This window comes from Polyodon spathula, chromosome 29 (genome assembly GCF_017654505.1).
Source record: "Polyodon spathula isolate WHYD16114869_AA chromosome 29, ASM1765450v1, whole genome shotgun sequence".
In the NCBI taxonomy this organism is placed as follows: domain Eukaryota; kingdom Metazoa; phylum Chordata; class Actinopteri; order Acipenseriformes; family Polyodontidae; genus Polyodon; species Polyodon spathula.
The window spans coordinates 1480990-1500228 of NC_054562.1; the positions used below are offsets into that span (position 1 = coordinate 1480990).

Here is a 19239-nt window from a genome sequence, read left to right on the forward strand (position 1 = left end):
TCTCTTTACTGGGCGGTCCAATCCGATTTTATTTGTTGATTTATTTAGATTTCAAACTAAAGAGGAATGCGGATGTTGTGCGAAGTGGGAGGAAAGATAATTTTTTTTTTTTTTTTTTTTTTTAGGGAAAAAAAGATCGAGGTCTAGCCAAGGCTGAATCGCGACTATGTTCTATTTATTGCTGATAAGGCAAAGTGAGCGTGTTTCATTTCTCAGGGCTCATTCGAGTTTGTGTGTTGTTGTTGTTTGTATGTTTGCAGCTCTGTGATATTCATGAACCACACGTGTAGTGAACTCAAGGTTACAACAGGTTTCTCGTAGTTTAATAATAATAACAATAATAATAATAAATAATAATAACAACAACAACAATAGGGCTCTATACATGATTAAATAAAATAAAAGTAACCCGTATTTATTTTTCATTTTGACATATAAATTAAAACTGTATTTTGATTACGTTTTCTATGAATTTACAATGTTGTGTTTCCAGAGGTAGATGTACACAATTTGTGGCATATATATATATATATATATATATATATATATATATATATATATATATATATATAATATTTAGGGCTGCGTAGATAAATGAGAATAATTAGACATAGATGCTTTATACACGATTAATAAACTATTGATGTATTAATTTGATATTTGTTTTCAGTAATTGCTTTCTAATGCCTTCATCATGAGTGAATGTAGTTGATGAAGTAGGGGAGAATTCCTACAACCTGTGATCCTTTCATCAGATCCCAGTGACACCATAAAGTATATATATATTATATAGGGTATATATTATAGATTATATATATATATATATATCTATATATTATATGCTGCTATTAATAGATATGATATGCATATGCATTAAAGAATATGGAATAGCCTGTCTTTTTACGTAATATCGTAATTTTTACCTTACTCGGACAGAAAAATTTGACACACACTGAAGCGACTGCGCTTCGTCTTGACGTCCTTGTTTGTCCGTTCGTTCCTGGACTGCGTTAATAATTCAGTTTTCATTAAGACAGATAGAGAACCGACCAATGAGACAGACACAAGCACAACCGTAATTATTCCGTAAGTTCTTCGTCTCTCGTCTCCTATTGTTACTAACGGTCTGTGTTAGTGGAGATTAGCGGAGACCAGAGAGGACTAGAAAAAGTTCAGAGAGCCAGCACTGCCATCCTGTGAGGTAACAGAAGCAATGACGTTACACACCTAGATAGGTCTGGACAGCTCTGATGACGAGGACTACAGCTCCCAGCATGCCTCGGCACCCGCGGCAATGGCGAGGCATGCTGGGAGCTGTAGTTCTTTAACTGCAATGCACTGGGCTGGGCTGTATTACATTGTTTTTGCTCAGTCTGTGTTGCTTTGACTGAGTTCAGGAGCTGCTCTTCAGCTCTAGCTGCGCTGCTGTAGTTATTGTATTGTGAATCGGGACAGCCCTGGCTAGGACTACAGCTCCCAGCATGCCTCTGCACCCGCGGCAATGGCGAGGGATGCTGGGAGCTGTAGTTCTTTAACTGCAATGCGCTGGGCTGGGCTGTATTATTGACTGTGAGTTCAGGAGCTGCTGCCGTAGACACGCGGAACACGGGCTAGATCAGCCAACGTGGCTTAATATTACTAGTAAGCGCCAGCGCCATCTAGTGCACAACTAGTGCATTAGCAGCAAAACAAAACTTGATTCGAAGTGGCAGGTGACTAAATATAATTATATATTATATATATATATATATATATATATATATATATATATATATATATATATGAAAGAAAAGGTTTTTTTAAAAAATGTACACAAAAAGTTTAAAAGATTAAAAAAAAATAATCTATTTTCAGCTTCTCGCCAGATCTCACCGTGTTATCCGTTTGAAATGACGTTTTATTATTTATTTAAAACTTTTCTCTCTCTTAAATTATTTCCCATCCTCGCCTGGCGTCGAGTTGCATCGAATAGCGTGTTTTCAACCGGCCCGGCCGGGCGGCGGACGCAAGGGGGCGCAGTTTCGCTCGCCGGCCCTCGACGGAAACAGCCGAACCTTCCCGAACCCGGGCTTGAGCGTTCGAACCCGTGACGCGCACACGCGTGTAGAGCAAACGCGCCGATTAATTAAATTAATCAATCAATTCGTTTTGTTTTTGTTTTCTGCGCGCATGATTTTATTTTGCACGGCGTGGAAATCTCAACGTTAAATCGATTTAGAAAGGGGACCGTGCACGGAGCTAGACAAAGACGTCAAACTCGACAAACACGTGGATTATTTTTGCAAGGTAGACCAGTTTAAATATTCACTTTTAATTATTTTATTAAGGGTTTTTTTTTTTTTTTTTTTTTTTTTTTTTTTGACAAGTAATCTAACAGTAAACAACACTTTCTTTTTTTTTAAAGACGCGCTTCAATGTCAGTAAATCGTGTTTGCATTTCTAGGCCAGACCTAACACGTTACAAACTATTCGACTTTTTTCCGTGGACATTAAATTCATCAATATGTGTTTTGGCTTTATTACACCGTATAGCATGTATTATTGCATGTATAAATATATTATATAAAATCAAATATATAATTTGTTCTAATTTAGAGTGACGGCCACTGCAGCTCCTGCCTGTGTCGCGTTTATAATTAATAAGATTATACCGCGCGTTTACTAATAATCACATAAACACTGAGCTTAAAAACAATTACCATATCATTTTCTTTTTCAAAGTATGTTTTTTATCACACCTGACAATAGAAAAAAAAATTAAATCGACCCCCCCCCCCACCCTTTTTCTGTCCCCCGTTGTAATAATTATTAATTGCTATTAACGATATTAAAAATACACCTAGTTAATTTTGGCATGTTAATGAATGAAATTAATAATTATTTATATATATATTATATATTATATATTATATATATATTATAGATATTATATCATATATATATATAGATATATATATATATATGAGTTATATATATCTAGTATATTTATATTATTATATATACTCTATTGTATATATATAATATAATATTTATATAATATATACTTAAATATTATACATAGAATAAGGGTTTAATATGAACATACCGTGGTTGTAAATTGAAAGCCTGGCAGGTTTCTTGGCCGTACGGAGCCGTGGTTGTAAATCATGAATTCAGATATATTTACGGCGGAGTGGTGCGAGAAACCGACTGCCTTGTGGCTCAGACGCGGAGTCCGTTCCCGTTAGAAAGTACAGAGCCAGAGTTTCTTAAAGTTTTATGAATTAACCAACCCCGTGACGTCGACAGGGAATGACATCACGGCCTCTTTCCTATAGAACGGCGGGCAAGGTCGATTGAATTAGTTTTCAGTTAGTGATTTATATTTTATTATTATTATTATTATTATTATTTTATTTTATTTTGAGACTGAAACTAACCAGTATAGTTTATTTTTTTAACCCTACGCTTGCTGTCCATTTTTCTAGAAGGCATTTCAGACTGTGCCCCGCGATTCTGCAGGGGTTAAAACAGACAGGAACAGCACATCGGAGTGACATCATCAACTGTGTTATGACGTCACAGCAAGGGCACCAGCAGATTTCAATAGGGGTGAGTGGGTGTGGCTAGCGTGACATCACCAGCCTGGCAGTGGCTTCGCTGTTAGTTTTCAGGCACACTTTCCTTCGGTAGAGACTTTTTAAACACATCAGAGCTGGAGGGGAAAACAGCCCGGCATCAAAACGATAGTATCTGTTAGAACCAGCGCCTGTATCACGATGCATATCACAGGGCTGGGAACCAGACTCCTGCTGCACAGCAGGGTGATCCGGTCCTGGTTTCACTAGGAGTTTAATAATCAGACTCCCGCTGCACAGCAGTGTGATCCAGTCCTGCTTTCACTAGGAGTTTAATAATCAGACTCCCGCTGCACAGCAGTGTGATCCAGTCCTGCTTTCACTAGGAGTTTAATAATCAGACTCCCGCTGCACAGCAGTGTGATCCAGTCCTGCTTTCACTAGGAGTTTAATAATAAGACACACCTGAGCTTGTTACCTAGACACACTGGGGCTGATCAAGCTGGTAGTGAAACGTGGACTGGATCACTCTGCTGTGCAATAGGAGTCTGATTCCCAGCCCTGTGGATGTACGCGGGGCGCCATTATGGTATGCGAAGGGTTAATGTTTTACGCACCTCGTTGTTCCCTCTCTCTCTCCTGCAGGGTTTGTGCAGCGAGGTCACGGTGATGTCATCGCCCTGGCTGACCTATCAGGACCCTTGGGGGTTCGGCCGGGCGTTCTCCCAGCTGCACTGGCAGCAACGCAGCGGCCTGTTCTGTGATGTCATCCTGCAGGCTGAGGGTGAGGTGCCGGAGACGCGGGGCTGGGAATCAGACTCCCGCTGCACAGCAGTGTGATCCGGTCCTGCTTTCACTGAGAGTTTAATAATCAGACTCCCGCTGCACAGCAGTGTGATCCAGTCCTGGCTTCACTAGGAGTTTAATAATAAGACACACCTGAGCTTGTTACCTAGACACACTGGGGGCTGATCAAGCTGGTAGTGAAACCTGGACTGGATCACAGTGCTGTGCAATAGGAGTCTAATTCTCAGCCCTGCACCCATTCTTCTCTCCCCTCTCTCTATATTAATGACCCCCTGTTTTATCTCTTCCCCTCTGCAGTCCTGTCCTCTCTCACTCCCCCCCCCCCCCCCCAGGTCTGTGTATCCCGGCTCACAGCTGTGTCCTGCCTGCCTGCAGTCCTGTCCTCTCTCACTCCCTCTCCCCCCCCTCAGGTCTGTGTATCCCGGCTCACAGCTGTGTCCTGCCTGCCTGCAGTCCTGTCCTCTCTCACTCCCTCTCCCCCCCCTCAGGTCTGTGTATCCCGGCTCACAGCTGTGTCCTGCCTGCCTGCAGTCCTGTCCTCTCTCACTCCCTCTCCCCCCCTTCAGGTCTGTGTATCCCGGCTCACAGCTGTGTCCTGCCTGCCTGCAGTCCTGTCCTCTCTCACGCCCTCTCTCTCTCTCCCCCCGTCCCCCTCTCAGGTCTGTGTATCCCGGCTCACAGCTGTGTCCTGTCTGCCTGCAGTCCTGTCCTCTCGCACTCCCTGCTGTCCCTGGCCCCGGGGGGAGGGGGGTCTGTGCAGAGGCTGCTGGAGGTGCGTGGCGTCGACTTCCAGGCTCTGCGTTCCCTCGTGCTCTTCATGTACACGTGCGAGGCGCGCTTCGCCGGGGCCGAGTCGGCAGAGCGGGCTCTGAGCGCGGCGAGAGATCTGGGGATCGAGGGGCTGCGGAACGTAGGGATCCAGGACGGGAAGCTTGTCCTCCGTGAGGAGGAGGAGGAGGAGGAGAGGAGGAGGAGGAGTACAGAGAGAGATACGGAGCGGAAAGCGTCCGATTACTCTGAGAATAACAGCCTTATCCACAGCACTCTTAATAGCAGCGTGAACGGCAGCTGTGATAACGGTATTGACAATAACGTGAACAATGTGAGTATTGTTAATGACTCCACTGCTCCCCACTCTCTCTCCCCTCGCCCCCACCTCTCGCTCGTGCGCCCCACCGCCATTCCTCCAAACGTGGGTTGCAGCCCGGGCCTCCCTGTGTGTTTCAGGGGTTCCAGGAGCCCCTCTGTCTGCGTCCCGCTGGTTTTGGCGGCTGGGGCTCGGAGGTCAGAGGGGTCTCGGGGGGGACCCCAGAAGGTTTGTGCCGAGCGAGATTCAGGGATGAAGAAGGATGTGCTCCAGCAGAATTCCCCGCAGCGTTGGGAGACGGATCAGGGGATTGGCGGCGCCGAAGTGGGGGGGCGAGGGTTCGACCCCCCAGTGGTGGAACCGGGGTACGTGGGTCCCGACAGGTGCACCCTGGGATTCATCGAGTTCTATCTGGAGCCCAGGAGCCCCCAGCAGGAGACAGATGTGACGGAGCGAGAGGGAGGAGGAGCTGCTGACGCTGTCCCTCCCTCCTGTGAGCTGAGGGAGGTAAGGAGGGGGGAGGAGGGAGCAGAGTTTCCAAGGAGAAGTAAGAGGAGACCAAAGAAAAGAGATCCCACCGCTGCCACCAACACAGAGCAGAACAGAGAGGAGGAGAGGGGGAGGAGACGAGAAAAGACAAGCCCGTGGATGGACTGTGTGATGAGGAAGAAGGAGGAGGCTGGGCTGGAGAGGAGGAGGAGGGGGAGGAGGATGGGGAAGAAATGGGGTGATGGTGGAGAGTGTTGGAGAGGGGGAGGGAGGAGGGGGAAGGAATGGGGTGGTGGAGAGGGGTGGAGAGGGGCAGGGAGAAGGGCTAGGAGGGGGAAGGAATGGGGTGGTGGAGAGGGATGGAGAGGGGCAGGGAGAAGGAGGAGATGGGGGAAGGAATGGGGTGATGGTGGAGGAGAGAAGTGGCACTCCTACACCAAGATCCGGCTAAGGAAAGTGCCGCGCGGGAACGAATGGAAGATCGTCAGCGCTGAGGGGGTTAAACACCAAGACCCGCCCCCCGGGGAGGCAGAGGGACTCGGGCGAGCCCCGGCAGACAGCCCAGTGAGTAGAACCTTCAGAGGAAACTGACCCTTGTCTTTCAGAGAGGTTTGCATTCATTCCCCGCGCTGCTGCTTCTCATCACTGCAGTCACTCAAACACTGCCAGTTACTGTATTGTGAATTGGGCTAGCCCTGGCTAGGACTACAGCTCCCAGCATGCCTCCCCACCCGCGGCAATGGTGAGGGATGCTGGGAGCTGTAGTTTTTTAACTGCAATGCGCTGGGCTGGGCTGTATTACATTGTTTTAGCCCAGTCTGTGTTGCTTTAACTGTGAGTTCAGAAGCTTCAGTTCTAGCTGCAATGCCGTAGTTATTGTATTGTGAATCAATACAGCCTGGCTGGGACTACAGCTCCCAGCATGCCTCCCCACCCACAGCAATGGTGAGGGATGCTGGGAGCTGTAGTTCTTTAACTGCAGTGCGCTGGGCTGGGCTGTATTACATTGTTTTAGCTCAGTCTGTGTTGCTTTAACTGTGAGTTCAGAAGCTTCAGTTCTAGCTGCAATGCCGTAGACAAGCGGAACACGGGCTAGATCAGCTAGAGTCTTTATAGATGTGAGAGCCAGTGCCCTGTAGTGATCTGCCACTTTGGATCAAGTTTCCTTTTGTTTTTCCTGGCAGTACACTAGCTGTGCACTAGAGGGAGTTGGCTATCCCATCTATAAAGACTCTGGCTGATCTAGCCCGTGTTCCGCGCGTCTATGGCAGTGCAGCTAGAGCTGAAGAGCAGCTCCTGAACTCACAGTCAAAGCAACACAGACTGAGCAAAACAATAATAATAATAATAATAATAATAATAATGCAGAATTGTTATTTGAGTCAGTCATTTATGGTCCTGGCAATAATAAACACTGTGTTTGAGTGTTTCAGGGCTATGTTTTTCATACACTGTATGTAAAGGCTTATTTCCTTAGTTGTATTGGTACTGAGTGCAGGGGCAGCTCTGCCTGTTTTTCTGAAGCTGAGTGATCTCCTTTCTCACTCGATTTTATTTTGGACAGGAAATTGGACTGATCCCAAAGAGGGGGAGAGGGCGCCCCCGAAAAATCGCGAGTGTCGCCCCGAAACAGGGGGAGAGAACGGGGCGCCTGACGGGGCTTGAAACCAAACGACGGCTTTCCCCGAAAAAAACAGCCCCCTCCTTTACAGGCATGGTAATAACACCCCCATAACAGGTGCACTGACAGCCCTCACAATGAAACTCAATACAGCCCAGTCCAGTGACATTAAACTGCAGTTACAATGTAATTCCAGCCCAGTCCAGTGATATTAAACTGCAGTTACAATGTAATTCCAGTCCAGTCTAGTGATATTAAACTGCAGTTACAATGTAATTCCAGCCCAGTCTAGTGATATTAAACTGCAGTTACAATGTAATTCCAGCCCAGTCCAGTGACATTAAACTGCAGTTACAATGTAATTCCAGCCCAGTCCAGTGATATTAAACTGCAGTTACAATGTAATTCCAGTCCAGTCCAGTGATATTAAACTGCAGTTACAATGTAATTCCAGTCCAGTCTAGTGATATTAAACTGCAGTTACAATGTAATTCCAGTCCAGTCCAGTGATATTAAACTGCAGTTACAATGTAATTCCAGCCCAGTCCAGTGATATTAAACTGCAGTTACAATGTAATTCCAGCCCAGTCCAGTGATATTAAACTGCAGTTACAATGTAATTCCAGCCCAGTCTAGTGATATTAAACTGCAGTTACAATGTAATTCCAGTCCAGTCCAGTGATATTAAACTGCAGTTACAATGTAATTCCAGTCCAGTCTAGTGATATTAAACTGCAGTTACAATGTAATTCCAGTCCAGTCCAGTGATATTAAACTGCAGTTACAATGTAATTCCAGCCCAGTCCAGTGATATTAAACTGCAGTTACAATGTAATTCCAGTCCAGTGATATTAAACTGCAGTTACAATGTAATTCCAGCCCAGTCCAGTGATATTAAACTGCAGTTACAATGTAATTCCAGTCCAGTCTAGTGATATTAAACTGCAGTTACAATGTAATTCCAGTCCAGTCCAGTGATATTAAACTGCAGTTACAATGTAATTCCAGTCCAGTCCAGTGATATTAAACTGCAGTTACAATGTAATTCCAGTCCAGTCTAGTGATATTAAACTGCAGTTACAATGTAATTCCAGCCCAGTCCAGTGATATTAAACTGCAGTTACAATGTAATTCCAGTCCAGTCCAGTGATATTAAACTGCAGTTACAATGTAATTCCAGTCCAGTCTAGTGATATTAAACTGCAGTTACAATGTAATTCCAGTCCAGTCCAGTGATATTAAACTGCAGTTACAATGTAATTCCAGTCCAGTCTAGTGATATTAAACTGCAGTTACAATGTAATTCCAGTCCAGTCTAGTGATATTAAACTGCAGTTACAATGTAATTCCAGTCCAGTCCAGTGATATTAAACTGCAGTTACAATGTAATTCCAGCCCAGTCTAGTGATATTAAACTGCAGTTACAATGTAATTCCAGTCCAGTCTAGTGATATTAAACTGCAGTTACAATGTAATTCCAGTCCAGTCCAGTGATATTAAACTGCAGTTACAATGTAATTCCAGCCCAGTCCAGTGATATTAAACTGCAGTTACAATGTAATTCCAGCCCAGTCCAGTGATATTAAACTGCAGTTACAATGTAATTCCAGTCCAGTCCAGTGATATTAAACTGCAGTTACAATGTAATTCCAGTCCAGTCTAGTGATATTAAACTGCAGTTACAATGTAATTCCAGTCCAGTCTAGTGATATTAAACTGCAGTTACAATGTAATTCCAGCCCAGTCCAGTGATATTAAACTGCAGTTACAATGTAATTCCAGTCCAGTCCAGTGATATTAAACTGCAGTTACAATGTAATTCCAGTCCAGTCTAGTGATATTAAACTGCAGTTACAATGTAATTCCAGTCCAGTCCAGTGATATTAAACTGCAGTTACAATGTAATTCCAGTCCAGTCCAGTGATATTAAACTGCAGTTACAATGTAATTCCAGTCCAGTCTAGTGATATTAAACTGCAGTTACAATGTAATTCCAGTCCAGTCTAGTGATATTAAACTGCAGTTACAATGTAATTCCAGCCCAGTCCAGTGATATTAAACTGCAGTTACAATGTAATTCCAGCCCAGTCTAGTGATATTAAACTGCAGTTACAATGTAATTCCAGTCCAGTCTAGTGATATTAAACTGCAGTTACAATGTAATTCCAGTCCAGTCTAGTGATATTAAACTGCAGTTACAATGTAATTCCAGTCCAGTCTAGTGATATTAAACTGCAGTTACAATGTAATTCCAGCCCAGTCCAGTGATATTAAACTGCAGTTACAATGTAATTCCAGCCCAGTCCAGTGATATTAAACTGCAGTTACAATGTAATTCCAGCCCAGTCTAGTGATATTAAACTGCAGTTACAATGTAATTCCAGTCCAGTCCAGTGATATTAAACTGCAGTTACAATGTAATTCCAGTCCAGTCCAGTGATATTAAACTGCAGTTACAATGTAATTCCAGTCCAGTCCAGTGATATTAAACTACAGTTACAATGTAATTCCAGTCCAGTCTAGTGATATTAAACTGCAGTTACAATGTAATTCCAGCCCAGTCTAGTGATATTAAACTGCAGTTACAATGTAATTCCAGTCCAGTCTAGTGATATTAAACTGCAGTTACAATGTAATTCCAGTCCAGTCTAGTGATATTAAACTGCAGTTACAATGTAATTCCAGTCCAGTCCAGTGATATTAAACTGCAGTTACAATGTAATTCCAGCCCAGTCTAGTGATATTAAACTGCAGTTACAATGTAATTCCAGTCGAAGTCGCTGTATTTTCCCAGCGGCGGTCGTTTCAATATCTTGTCTCTTTCTTCTTGTTTCGCCAGCGTTCGGGGGACCCCCTGTTGAAGAGGGGTCCGGGGCGCCCCAGGAAATACCCTGTAGGGGTCACCCGCGCAAAGAAGAGGCTCCCAGCGCCGCTGGGAAACGAGGGAACGAGACAGAGAGAGGAGGAGGAGGAGGGGGAGGCTGAAAAGATTGGGAGGATGCTGGAAGATGTCATGATGCAGCTGGATTTCCTGGAGCCCCTGCTGAGCCCCGTCGCCGTGGAGACGGACGCCGGGGGCTGCCGTGGCTCGGCCGGCGTAGCTTGCGAGGCAAATCAAGGGGGCCAGCGCGCAGGGGATTCTGGGAAGGCGAGCGGCGGTCATGTGAAGGAGAGACGGATGCCGGGAGCTGGCGAATTCGTCAGGGTTTCAGTTAAAGCTGGTAAGGCTGGCTGTCATGAGGCATGGCAGATTCGGGGGGGGGTAGATGATGTCACTGACAGGCTGGTTTATTTTGCTCGGATTGGGGGGTTCAGGGTTACCCCGCTTGTCTGACGCCTCTCCCCTCGCTTCGCAGGTCACAGGGACATGGCTGTCTCCACGGCAGCCACAATAGAGGCGAATCCCATGGAGGTAAACCCTCAAAACTTGGTGGTGCCGTTCTATCAGTGCGCCCCGCTCCCCCCCTACCCTCCCTGCCAGCCCCCTGCACCCGGAAGCGGAGCCCCGGGGCGCTCTAGGAGCGACACGGACCGAGGAGAGGGGGTTCGGACCTTGGAGAGTTTGGAGCCCTGTCCGGAGGTCTCGGCAGGCTGCTTCTATCCCAGGGGCCACCGGCAGACCTCAAGCGGTTCCGAAGCTTCCGAGGAAGAACTCCGGAACGTTCTAGAAGAGTTCCTGAGTTCCGTGGCGCTTTCCTACCAGGAGGAGGCCGGAGGGGAGGGAGGGGGGAGGGAGGGGGAGGAGGGGAGAGGAGGTCCCCCTACGGGGTGTGCCCCGACGAATCAGAGCAGGAGCCTCTCCTCCCCTGGGGACGGGGAGGAGGAGGAGGAGGAGGAGGAGCTGGAGGGGTACAGGGTGCTGGTTGTACCCCAGAGGATTATAAACCTCGCCCTAGGGCATGTGGGGGAAGGGGAGGGCCTGGCTGCTGCCGGAGATGCGGGTTCGAGCCCCGAAGCGCACGGCTCCTCGACTCCCCGCGCGGGAGTGCTGGATAGTCCCCCGGTACGGAACCCCTCGGATCCAGAGTCTCCAGACTTGAGGGGCCAAGGTTCAAGAAAACCCAGCGCCGTTCTAGATGGTTTCGAGAGTGGAATTAAAACTCTGAGCCAGGTCCAGTCTGACCTGCACAGCACCCGAGCAGAATGGAGCAGAACTCTGGCCCAAAACCCATTCAGTTCAGAAGCCAACTGGCCCAGATATTCCAGCCCGGGCCCGGAACACACCCGAGCCCCGGAGCTGGAACCTGAAGAACCGGATTCGAACCTGCTGGCGAGAGCAGAACCCCAAGCCTCCAGCGAGGAGCAGCGCAGGGGCTCCAGAGCCGACCTGGAGCTTCGGTACCGGACTCTGGACCCGGGGACCGCACAGAAGAGCCTCCTGGACCCGGGTCCAAACCAGCAACGGGTCCAGGTCAGCAAAACTGCCAGACAGAACCAGCGGCCTGTCAGCCCTCGAATGTCCAGAATCGAGAGTCGAGTCGCGGCAAAGCAGGGAAGAGAGAGAAGAGGAGGAGAGAAGCAGGGAAGAGGAAGAGAGAAGCAGGGAAGAGGAAGAGAGAAGACAGGCAGGCAGGATGAAAACGAGGAGGGGGCGGGGGTACCCTTTGCTCCTTCTGGTGCCCACTCTCCACCCCTCCCTCCCTCCTCACTCTCTCCACCCCTCCCTCCTCACTCTCCACCACTCCCTCCCTCCTCACTTTCTCCACCCCTCCTTCGATCCTCACTCTCTCCACCCCTCCCTCCTCACTCTCCACCACTCCCTCCTCCTCACCTCTCCACCCCAGCCCCCGAGAGGTCCTCAGTTTCTTCACACCTCCCTCCCTCCTCACTCTCTCCACCCCTCCCAGCCCCCTCCTCACTCTCTCCACCCCTTCCTCCCTCTTCACTCTCTCCACCCCTCACTCCCTCCTCACTCCCTGTCGCAGGGAAGTCAAAGTTCAGAGTCGCCCGGCCGGCGATCGGAGACTCAGACGCTGAAAACGGAATGTCCAAGAGAGAAGGAAGAGAAGGAGGAGGAGGAGAGGGGAGCCCAGAAACCAAACGCAGCTGCCTTTCTGTTTCAGGTGTCCCCCGGTCCTGGGGAGACATTTCCACAGCGACGCAACTGCTGCTCGTCTCCGCTCCCTGTCCCAGCAGGGTCATGCCGGGGTCGACAGGAAGCTGGGAGGAGGAGGAGGAGGAGGAAGGGGAGGGGCATGACATAGATGTGGTGGGTGGGGAGAGCCCGGCGCTGGCTGCAGGTTCGCTGGACGGCTCGCTGGTCTGGCGCTGTGGGTCCGAGGGAGACGGGAGTGAGGCAGAAGTGACGGAGGAAGGGGAGGACAGCGAGGAGGTTGATGTGATTGGATAGAGAGAGGAGCTCCGACATACGCCGGTCACACACAGGTGAGTCCAGCAGCAGGGTTTATCACAGGGCTGGGAACCAGACTCCCGTGATCCACTCCTGCTTTCACTAGGAGTTTAATAATCAGACTCCCGCTGCACAGCAGTGTGATCCAGTCCTGCTTTCACTAGGAGTTTAATAATCAGACTCCCGCTGCACAGCAGTGTGATCCAGTCCTGCTTTCACTAGGAGTTTAATAATCAGACTCCCGCTGCACAGCAGTGTGATCCAGTCCTGCTTTCACTAGGAGTTTAATAATCAGACTCCCGCTGCACAGCAGTGTGATCCAGTCCTGCTTTCACTAGGAGTTTAATAATCAGACTCCCGCTGCACAGCAGTGTGATCCAGTCCTGCTTTCACTAGGAGTTTAATAATCAGACTCCCGCTGCACAGCAGTGTGATCCAGTCCTGCTTTCACTAGGAGTTTAATAATCAGACTCCCGCTGCACAGCAGTGTGATCCAGTCCTGCTTTCACTGGGAGTTTAATAATCAGACTCCCGCTGCACAGCAGTGTGATCCAGTCCTGCTTTCACTAGGAGTTTAATAATCAGACTCCCGCTGCACAGCAGTGTGATCCAGTCCTGCTTTCACTAGGAGTTTAATAATCAGACTCCTGCTGCACAGCAGTGTGATCCAGTCCTGCTTTCACTGGGAGTTTAATAATCAGACTCCCGCTGCACAGCAGTGTGATCCAGTCCTGCTTTCACTAGGAGTTTAATAATCAGACTCCCGCTGCACAGCAGTGTGATCCAGTCCTGCTTTCACTAGGAGTTTAATAATCAGACTCCCGCTGCACAGCAGTGTGATCCAGTCCTGCTTTCACTAGGAGTTTAATAATCAGACTCCCGCTGCACAGCGGTGTGATCCAGTCCTGCTTTCACTAGGAGTTTAATAATCAGACTCCCGCTGCACAGCAGTGTGATCCAGTCCTGCTTTCACTAGGAGTTTAATAATCAGACTCCCGCTGCACAGCAGTGTGATCCAGTCCTGGTTTCACTAGGAGTTTAATAATCAGACACACCTGAGCTTGTTACCTAGACACACTGGGGCTGATCAAGCTGGTAGTAATCACCTAGACCTCTTCCCTCCTCTCTCTTCCTGTCTAGAGAAGGACAGATGGGGGGGGGGGGGGGAAGAGGAGGAGAGAGTTGGGGATGAAAGAGAGCGAGACAGGGAAAGCGTGTGTTGAAAATATTCATCTAGTTTAGGCTCCCAAATTTTGAACTTCCAATTAAAACGTTTTTTGTTTCTTTTTAAACATAAATGAAAAAAAAAAAATCACCAATATCCCAAATTCATATTTTAAATCTATTGATCTCAATAATAAAACCAGTGAAGTTACTGGTACGCGGTTAAGCTGCGTTTCCACCAGCGGCCGCCGGGCGTCGCTCTTCCCCTCCTTCCCAACACGGAGCGAGGCGCCGCCTAGCCTGTCGGCGCTGAGAACTCGGTGGTAGTTTTTTTTTGGAAAACTTTATTGACAGCGCATGTGAGTGCACGCCGCGACACACGCCGAGGGAGTGAAGGTTAAACTACTCGAGTGTTAAAAACCAAATTAATACATTTAATAAATACTTTAACGCGATTGATTAAGCAAAACCGGGAAATGGACCCAATGAAGGCGCAGCAGCTCGCTGCGGAACTGGAAGTGGAGATGATGTCAGACATGTACAACCGGTATTATTATTATTATTATTATTATTATTATTATCATCCCCTTTCTGTATAACTGTGAGGCTGGCACGCATTGGCGTTTTTATTTAGCGCTCGTTACTCCTCTGAGGGATATTATAAAATATAAAATAGAAGGACGTTTAATTAATTAATGAATTTGTTGATTTGTTTGTTAATTTTAGTATCCTAAAGCAAGCTGGCGTTTCGTTGCGTTTCTTTGATTTTATTAACGTTGTGGTTTTCCTTTTGATTGTATTGTTTGGCAGTTTACTGTATCTCTGTATATGAGTGATATTGTAGAGGTGTGTTTACTCCCCCCCCCCCTCTCTCCCCCCGTCTATCTCTGTATATGAGTGATATTGTAGAGGTGTGTTTACTCCCCATTTGGATAGAGACATATTACTCAGTCTATAAATCTCCCACAAAATGAGGGGGGGGAGAGGTGCGGGCGTCCCGGTCTAATCTTGTAGAGATATGTAGATCTGCTACTGTCGGATTGGACACCCGCTAACATCTCCCCCCGTCCATGAATATGATTAAACCTGGGGAGATGATGATGTTACGACCCAATCACTCCCGTCTGGGTTCTGTGTATGCTTGATCGTGTGTAATCCCCCACCAAATGAGGGGGGGGGTATGAGGGGAGGGATATTAGTGAGGACATAGTAGATCAATGTATACATATCTCCACACCTCTGACTCCCGCCGTGGGGCTTGGATATAGAGAGTGTATAGGGTTGAGATAGAGACATGTGTTTACTAACATCTCCACACCCCCCCCTCTCTCCACCCGTCTATATCTAAATTATATGGGGGGAGGAGGTGTGTTTACTACTCCCCACACTCTTATATTGTATCTCTCTGCATCTGTTATATGAGTACTGTGAGAGGTGCTAAAAGCATTTATCCTCCCCCCTCTCCTACCCTCTCTCAAAGCAACCAAAAGATCTCTGTATATAGAGGTGATATTGTAGAGGCATTATGTGTAACATCCCCACACATAATGGGTATAGTAGACTCCCACCCACTATAAGCATGATAGAGATGATAAGTGGAGGTATTGTAGAGGTGTTGACCAGTTCCTACCATCTGTGTTTACTCCCCCCCCCCCTCTCTCCCCCCGTCTATCTCTGTATATGAGTGATATTGTAGAGGTGTGTTTACTCCCCCCCCCCCTCTCTCCCCCCGTCTATCTCTGTATATGAGTGATATTGTAGAGGTGTGTTTACTCCCCCCCCCCCTCTCTCCCCCCGTCTATCTCTGTATATGAGTTAGAGACATCTCTACCCCCCTCTAACATCTCTATCTCTGTATGATGGGGGATATTGTAGAGGTGTGTTACTAACAGTTACTCAATAATCTCTGTTATATGAGTGATATTGTAGGGGTTGAGAAGGCCAGGGGTCAAGATAGGACTCTCATCCTATATCTCAACCATATGAGTGATATGGTAGCGAGGGGTGTGTTTACTCCCCCCCCTCCCTCCTCTCTCCCCCCGGTTAATCTCTGTATATGGGGTGAATTGTAGAGGTGATAGGGACTATACCCCCCTCATAACTACCCACGTCTCCACTACATCTCCACTGAGTGATATTGTGAGAGGGGTTTACTCCCCCACAAATGACTCACCATAAACATTCTCCACACAAATGGGGGGTATGATGAGAGGATATTGTATAGAGTATATTAACGTGATATTGTAGAGGTGTGTTTACTCCCCCCCCCCCTCTCTCCCCCCGTCTATCTCTGTATATGAGTGATATTGTAGAGGTGTGTTTACTCCCCCCCCCCCTCTCTCCCCCCGTCTATCTCTGTATATGAGTGATATTGTAGAGGTGTGTTTACTCCCCCCCCCCCTCTCTCCCCCCGTCTATCTCTGTATATGAGTGATATTGTAGAGGTGTGTTTACTCCCCCCGTCTATCTCTGTATATGAGTGATATTGTAGAGGTGTGTTTACTCCCCCCCCCCCTCTCTCCCCCCGTCTATCTCTGTATATGAGTGATATTGTAGAGGTGTCTTTACCCCCCCCCCCCCCCTCTCTCCCCCCGTCTATCTCTGTATATGAGTGATATTGTAGAGGTGTGTTTACTCCCCCCGTCTATCTCTGTATATGAGTGATATTGTAGAGGTGTGTTTACTCCCCCCCCCCCTCTCTCCCCCCGTCTATCTCTGTATATGAGTGATATTGTAGAGGTGTGTTTACTCCCCCCCCCCCTCTCTCCCCCCGTCTATCTCTGTATATGAGTGATATTGTAGAGGTGTGTTTACTCCACCCTCTCCTTCTCCCCCCGTCTATCTCTGATATTGCAGAAGTGTGTTTACTCCCCCTCAGCCCCTCTCAATATCTCTCCCTCTCTCTCTGTGATATTGTAGAGGTGTGTTTACTCCTTCCCCCTCTCTTCTCTTTCTCTCTGTGATATTGCAGAAGTGTGTTTACTCCCCGTCTCTCTCTGTGATATTGTAGAGGTGTGTTTGCTCACCCTCTCTCTCGCTCTGTCTCGCAGGATGACGGGCGCGTGTCACAGGAAGTGCGTGCCCCCCCACTATAAGGAGGCGGAGCTCTCGAAGGGGGAGGCGGTCTGTCTGGACCGTTGCGTTTCCAAGTACCTGGACGTTCACGAGAGGATGGGCCGCAAGCTGACTGAGCTGTCTGTGCAGGACGAGGAGCTGATGAAAAGCATGCAGCAGCAGGGGGCGGGGCCCCAGTGATGAGCTCATGCGCCAGGACACGCCCCCTTCCAGCGAGGTCACGGCTCGGACCACGCCCCCCACCCTGACACACTCACCAGAGAGACTCAATTCAAACTTCAAGACTCCAGACTCCCGCTGCACAGCAGTGTGATCCAGTCCTGCTTTCACTAGGAGTTTAATAATCAGACTCCCGCTGCACAGCAGTGTGATCCAGTCCTGCTTTCACTAGGAGTTTAATAATAAGACACACCTGAGCTTGTTCCCTAGGCACACTGGGGCTAATCAAGCTGGTAGTGAAACCTGGACTGGATCACACTGCTGTGCGCAAGTGAATGCTCTGCCACCTCCTTCAGCTTTGAAAGCAGACTGTCTGGATTGTTGTGTTTTTATATGCTCAAGTTTGTTTTTTCTATATTATCCAGAGCTATTGCAGCCCTCGACAGTGCGAATTCAGTGACAGACGTTTCCACTAGAAGTCTTTCTCAGTGTCTTCAGTGTGAACTCAATGGCAAATGTTTCCGCTAGAAGTCTTTGTCATGATCTCAGTATTTACATTGAAGACACTGAGAGCTTTCCAGTGGAATCGTTAGGTGCTGATTGCGTTCAGTTGTATTTCTCTGTTCTCTGGTGTTGCAGTGGATCCTGGCTGTTTCATTATCAGTTGTTGTGATGTGAGGGTGGGGGGGGGGGGGGGGGTCATGCTCTCCTTCACTGTATCGGATTGTTCTTGTTTATTGATTGATTTGTTTCATTAAAACAGAAGTTAACCCTTGAAGCCCTGAGTTTCTCTTCATCTTCGTTATTTCCAGGTAAACGGTAGTTTGAGAGGCGCAGTCCGGTTTCAACGCTTCATTCAGCTGTTCTGGATTTGAATGAACCCCAAAATCCAGCAGCTGAACGCTGCCCTTCCTCTGGAGAGACGGGTTTAAACCACAAAGACCCAAAACGGGGAAAAAAAACCCCACACATTTCAATCATCTTTTATTATTAATTATTCCGCTCCTGAACTCAGTCAAAGCAAAACAACATAATACAGCCCAGCCCAATAAATTGCAGTTAAAGAACTACAGCTCCCAGCATCCCTTGTCATTGCTGCGGGTACAGAGGCACGCTGGGAGCTGTAGTCCTAGCCAGGGCTGTACTGATTTACAACACAATAACTACGGAATTGCAGTTAGAACTGAAGAGCAGCTCCTGAACTCGCAGTCGAAGCAACACAGACTGAACAAAAACAGTGTAATACAGCCCAGCCCAGAGCATTGCAGTTAAACTACAGCTCCCAGCATCCCTCACCATTGTCATGGGTGCAGAGGCATGCTGGGAGCTGTGTAGTCCTAGCCAAGGCTGTACCGATTCACAATACAGTAATGAGTCCTCTCCACAGTGCAGGGCTCACCCGCCTCACTCTGCATCCACACGTTTCTGCAAAACACAATTGTGGGGTTCCTGTTTGAAACAGTTTGAATGGGGGGTGGCTGGGGTTCAGCTAGCTGAGAGATTGTGGGGTTCCTGTTTGAAACAGTTTGAAGCTGGAGATTGTGGGGTTCCTGTTTGAATGGGGGGTGGCTGGGGTTCAGCTAGCTGAGAGATTGTGGGGTTCCTGTTTGAAACAGTTTGAATGGGGGTCGGCTGGGGTTCAGCTAGCTGAGAGATTGTGGGGTTCCTGTTTGAAACAGTTTGAATGGGGGTGGCTGGGGTTCAGCTAGCTGAGAGATTGTGGGGTTCCTGTTTGAAACAGTTTGAATGGGGGTGGCTGGGGTTCAGCTAGCTGAGAGATTGTGGGGTTCCTGTTTGAATGGGGGTGGCTGGGGTTCAGCTAGCTGAGAGATTGTGGGGTTCCTGTTTGAAACAGTTTGAATGGGGGGTGGCTGGGGTTCAGCTAGCTGAGAGATTGTGGGGTTCCTGTTTGAATGGGGGGTGGCTGGGG

At 47.9% G+C, this 19239-nt stretch overlaps 2 protein-coding genes across 2 annotated transcripts in view; one reads left to right on the forward strand and one right to left on the reverse strand.

The window, feature by feature from the left end:
- Positions 1-19239, reverse strand: part of LOC121302114 (hemicentin-2-like) — a 250009-nt gene that overhangs the window by 215660 nt on the left and 15110 nt on the right. The gene's annotated exons all lie outside the window — the stretch shown is intronic.
- timm10 (translocase of inner mitochondrial membrane 10 homolog (yeast)) lies at positions 14410-17513 on the forward strand. The gene is made up of 2 exons (XM_041232137.1): positions 14410-14622; positions 17126-17513. Exons 1-2 carry the CDS (start codon positions 14552-14554, stop codon positions 17328-17330), a joined length of 276 nt encoding a protein of 91 aa, XP_041088071.1. The 5' UTR covers positions 14410-14551; the 3' UTR covers positions 17331-17513.

Excerpts from the sequence above, each read along its gene's own strand:
- timm10 (XM_041232137.1), top strand. The coding sequence starts at position 14,552 with ATGGACCCAATGAAGGCGCAGCAGCTCGCTGCGGAACTGGAAGTGGAG. Across the intron at positions 14,623-17,125 it reads ATGTCAGACATGTACAACCG|GATGACGGGCGCGTGTCACA; the intron begins GTATTATTATTA and ends TCTGTCTCGCAG.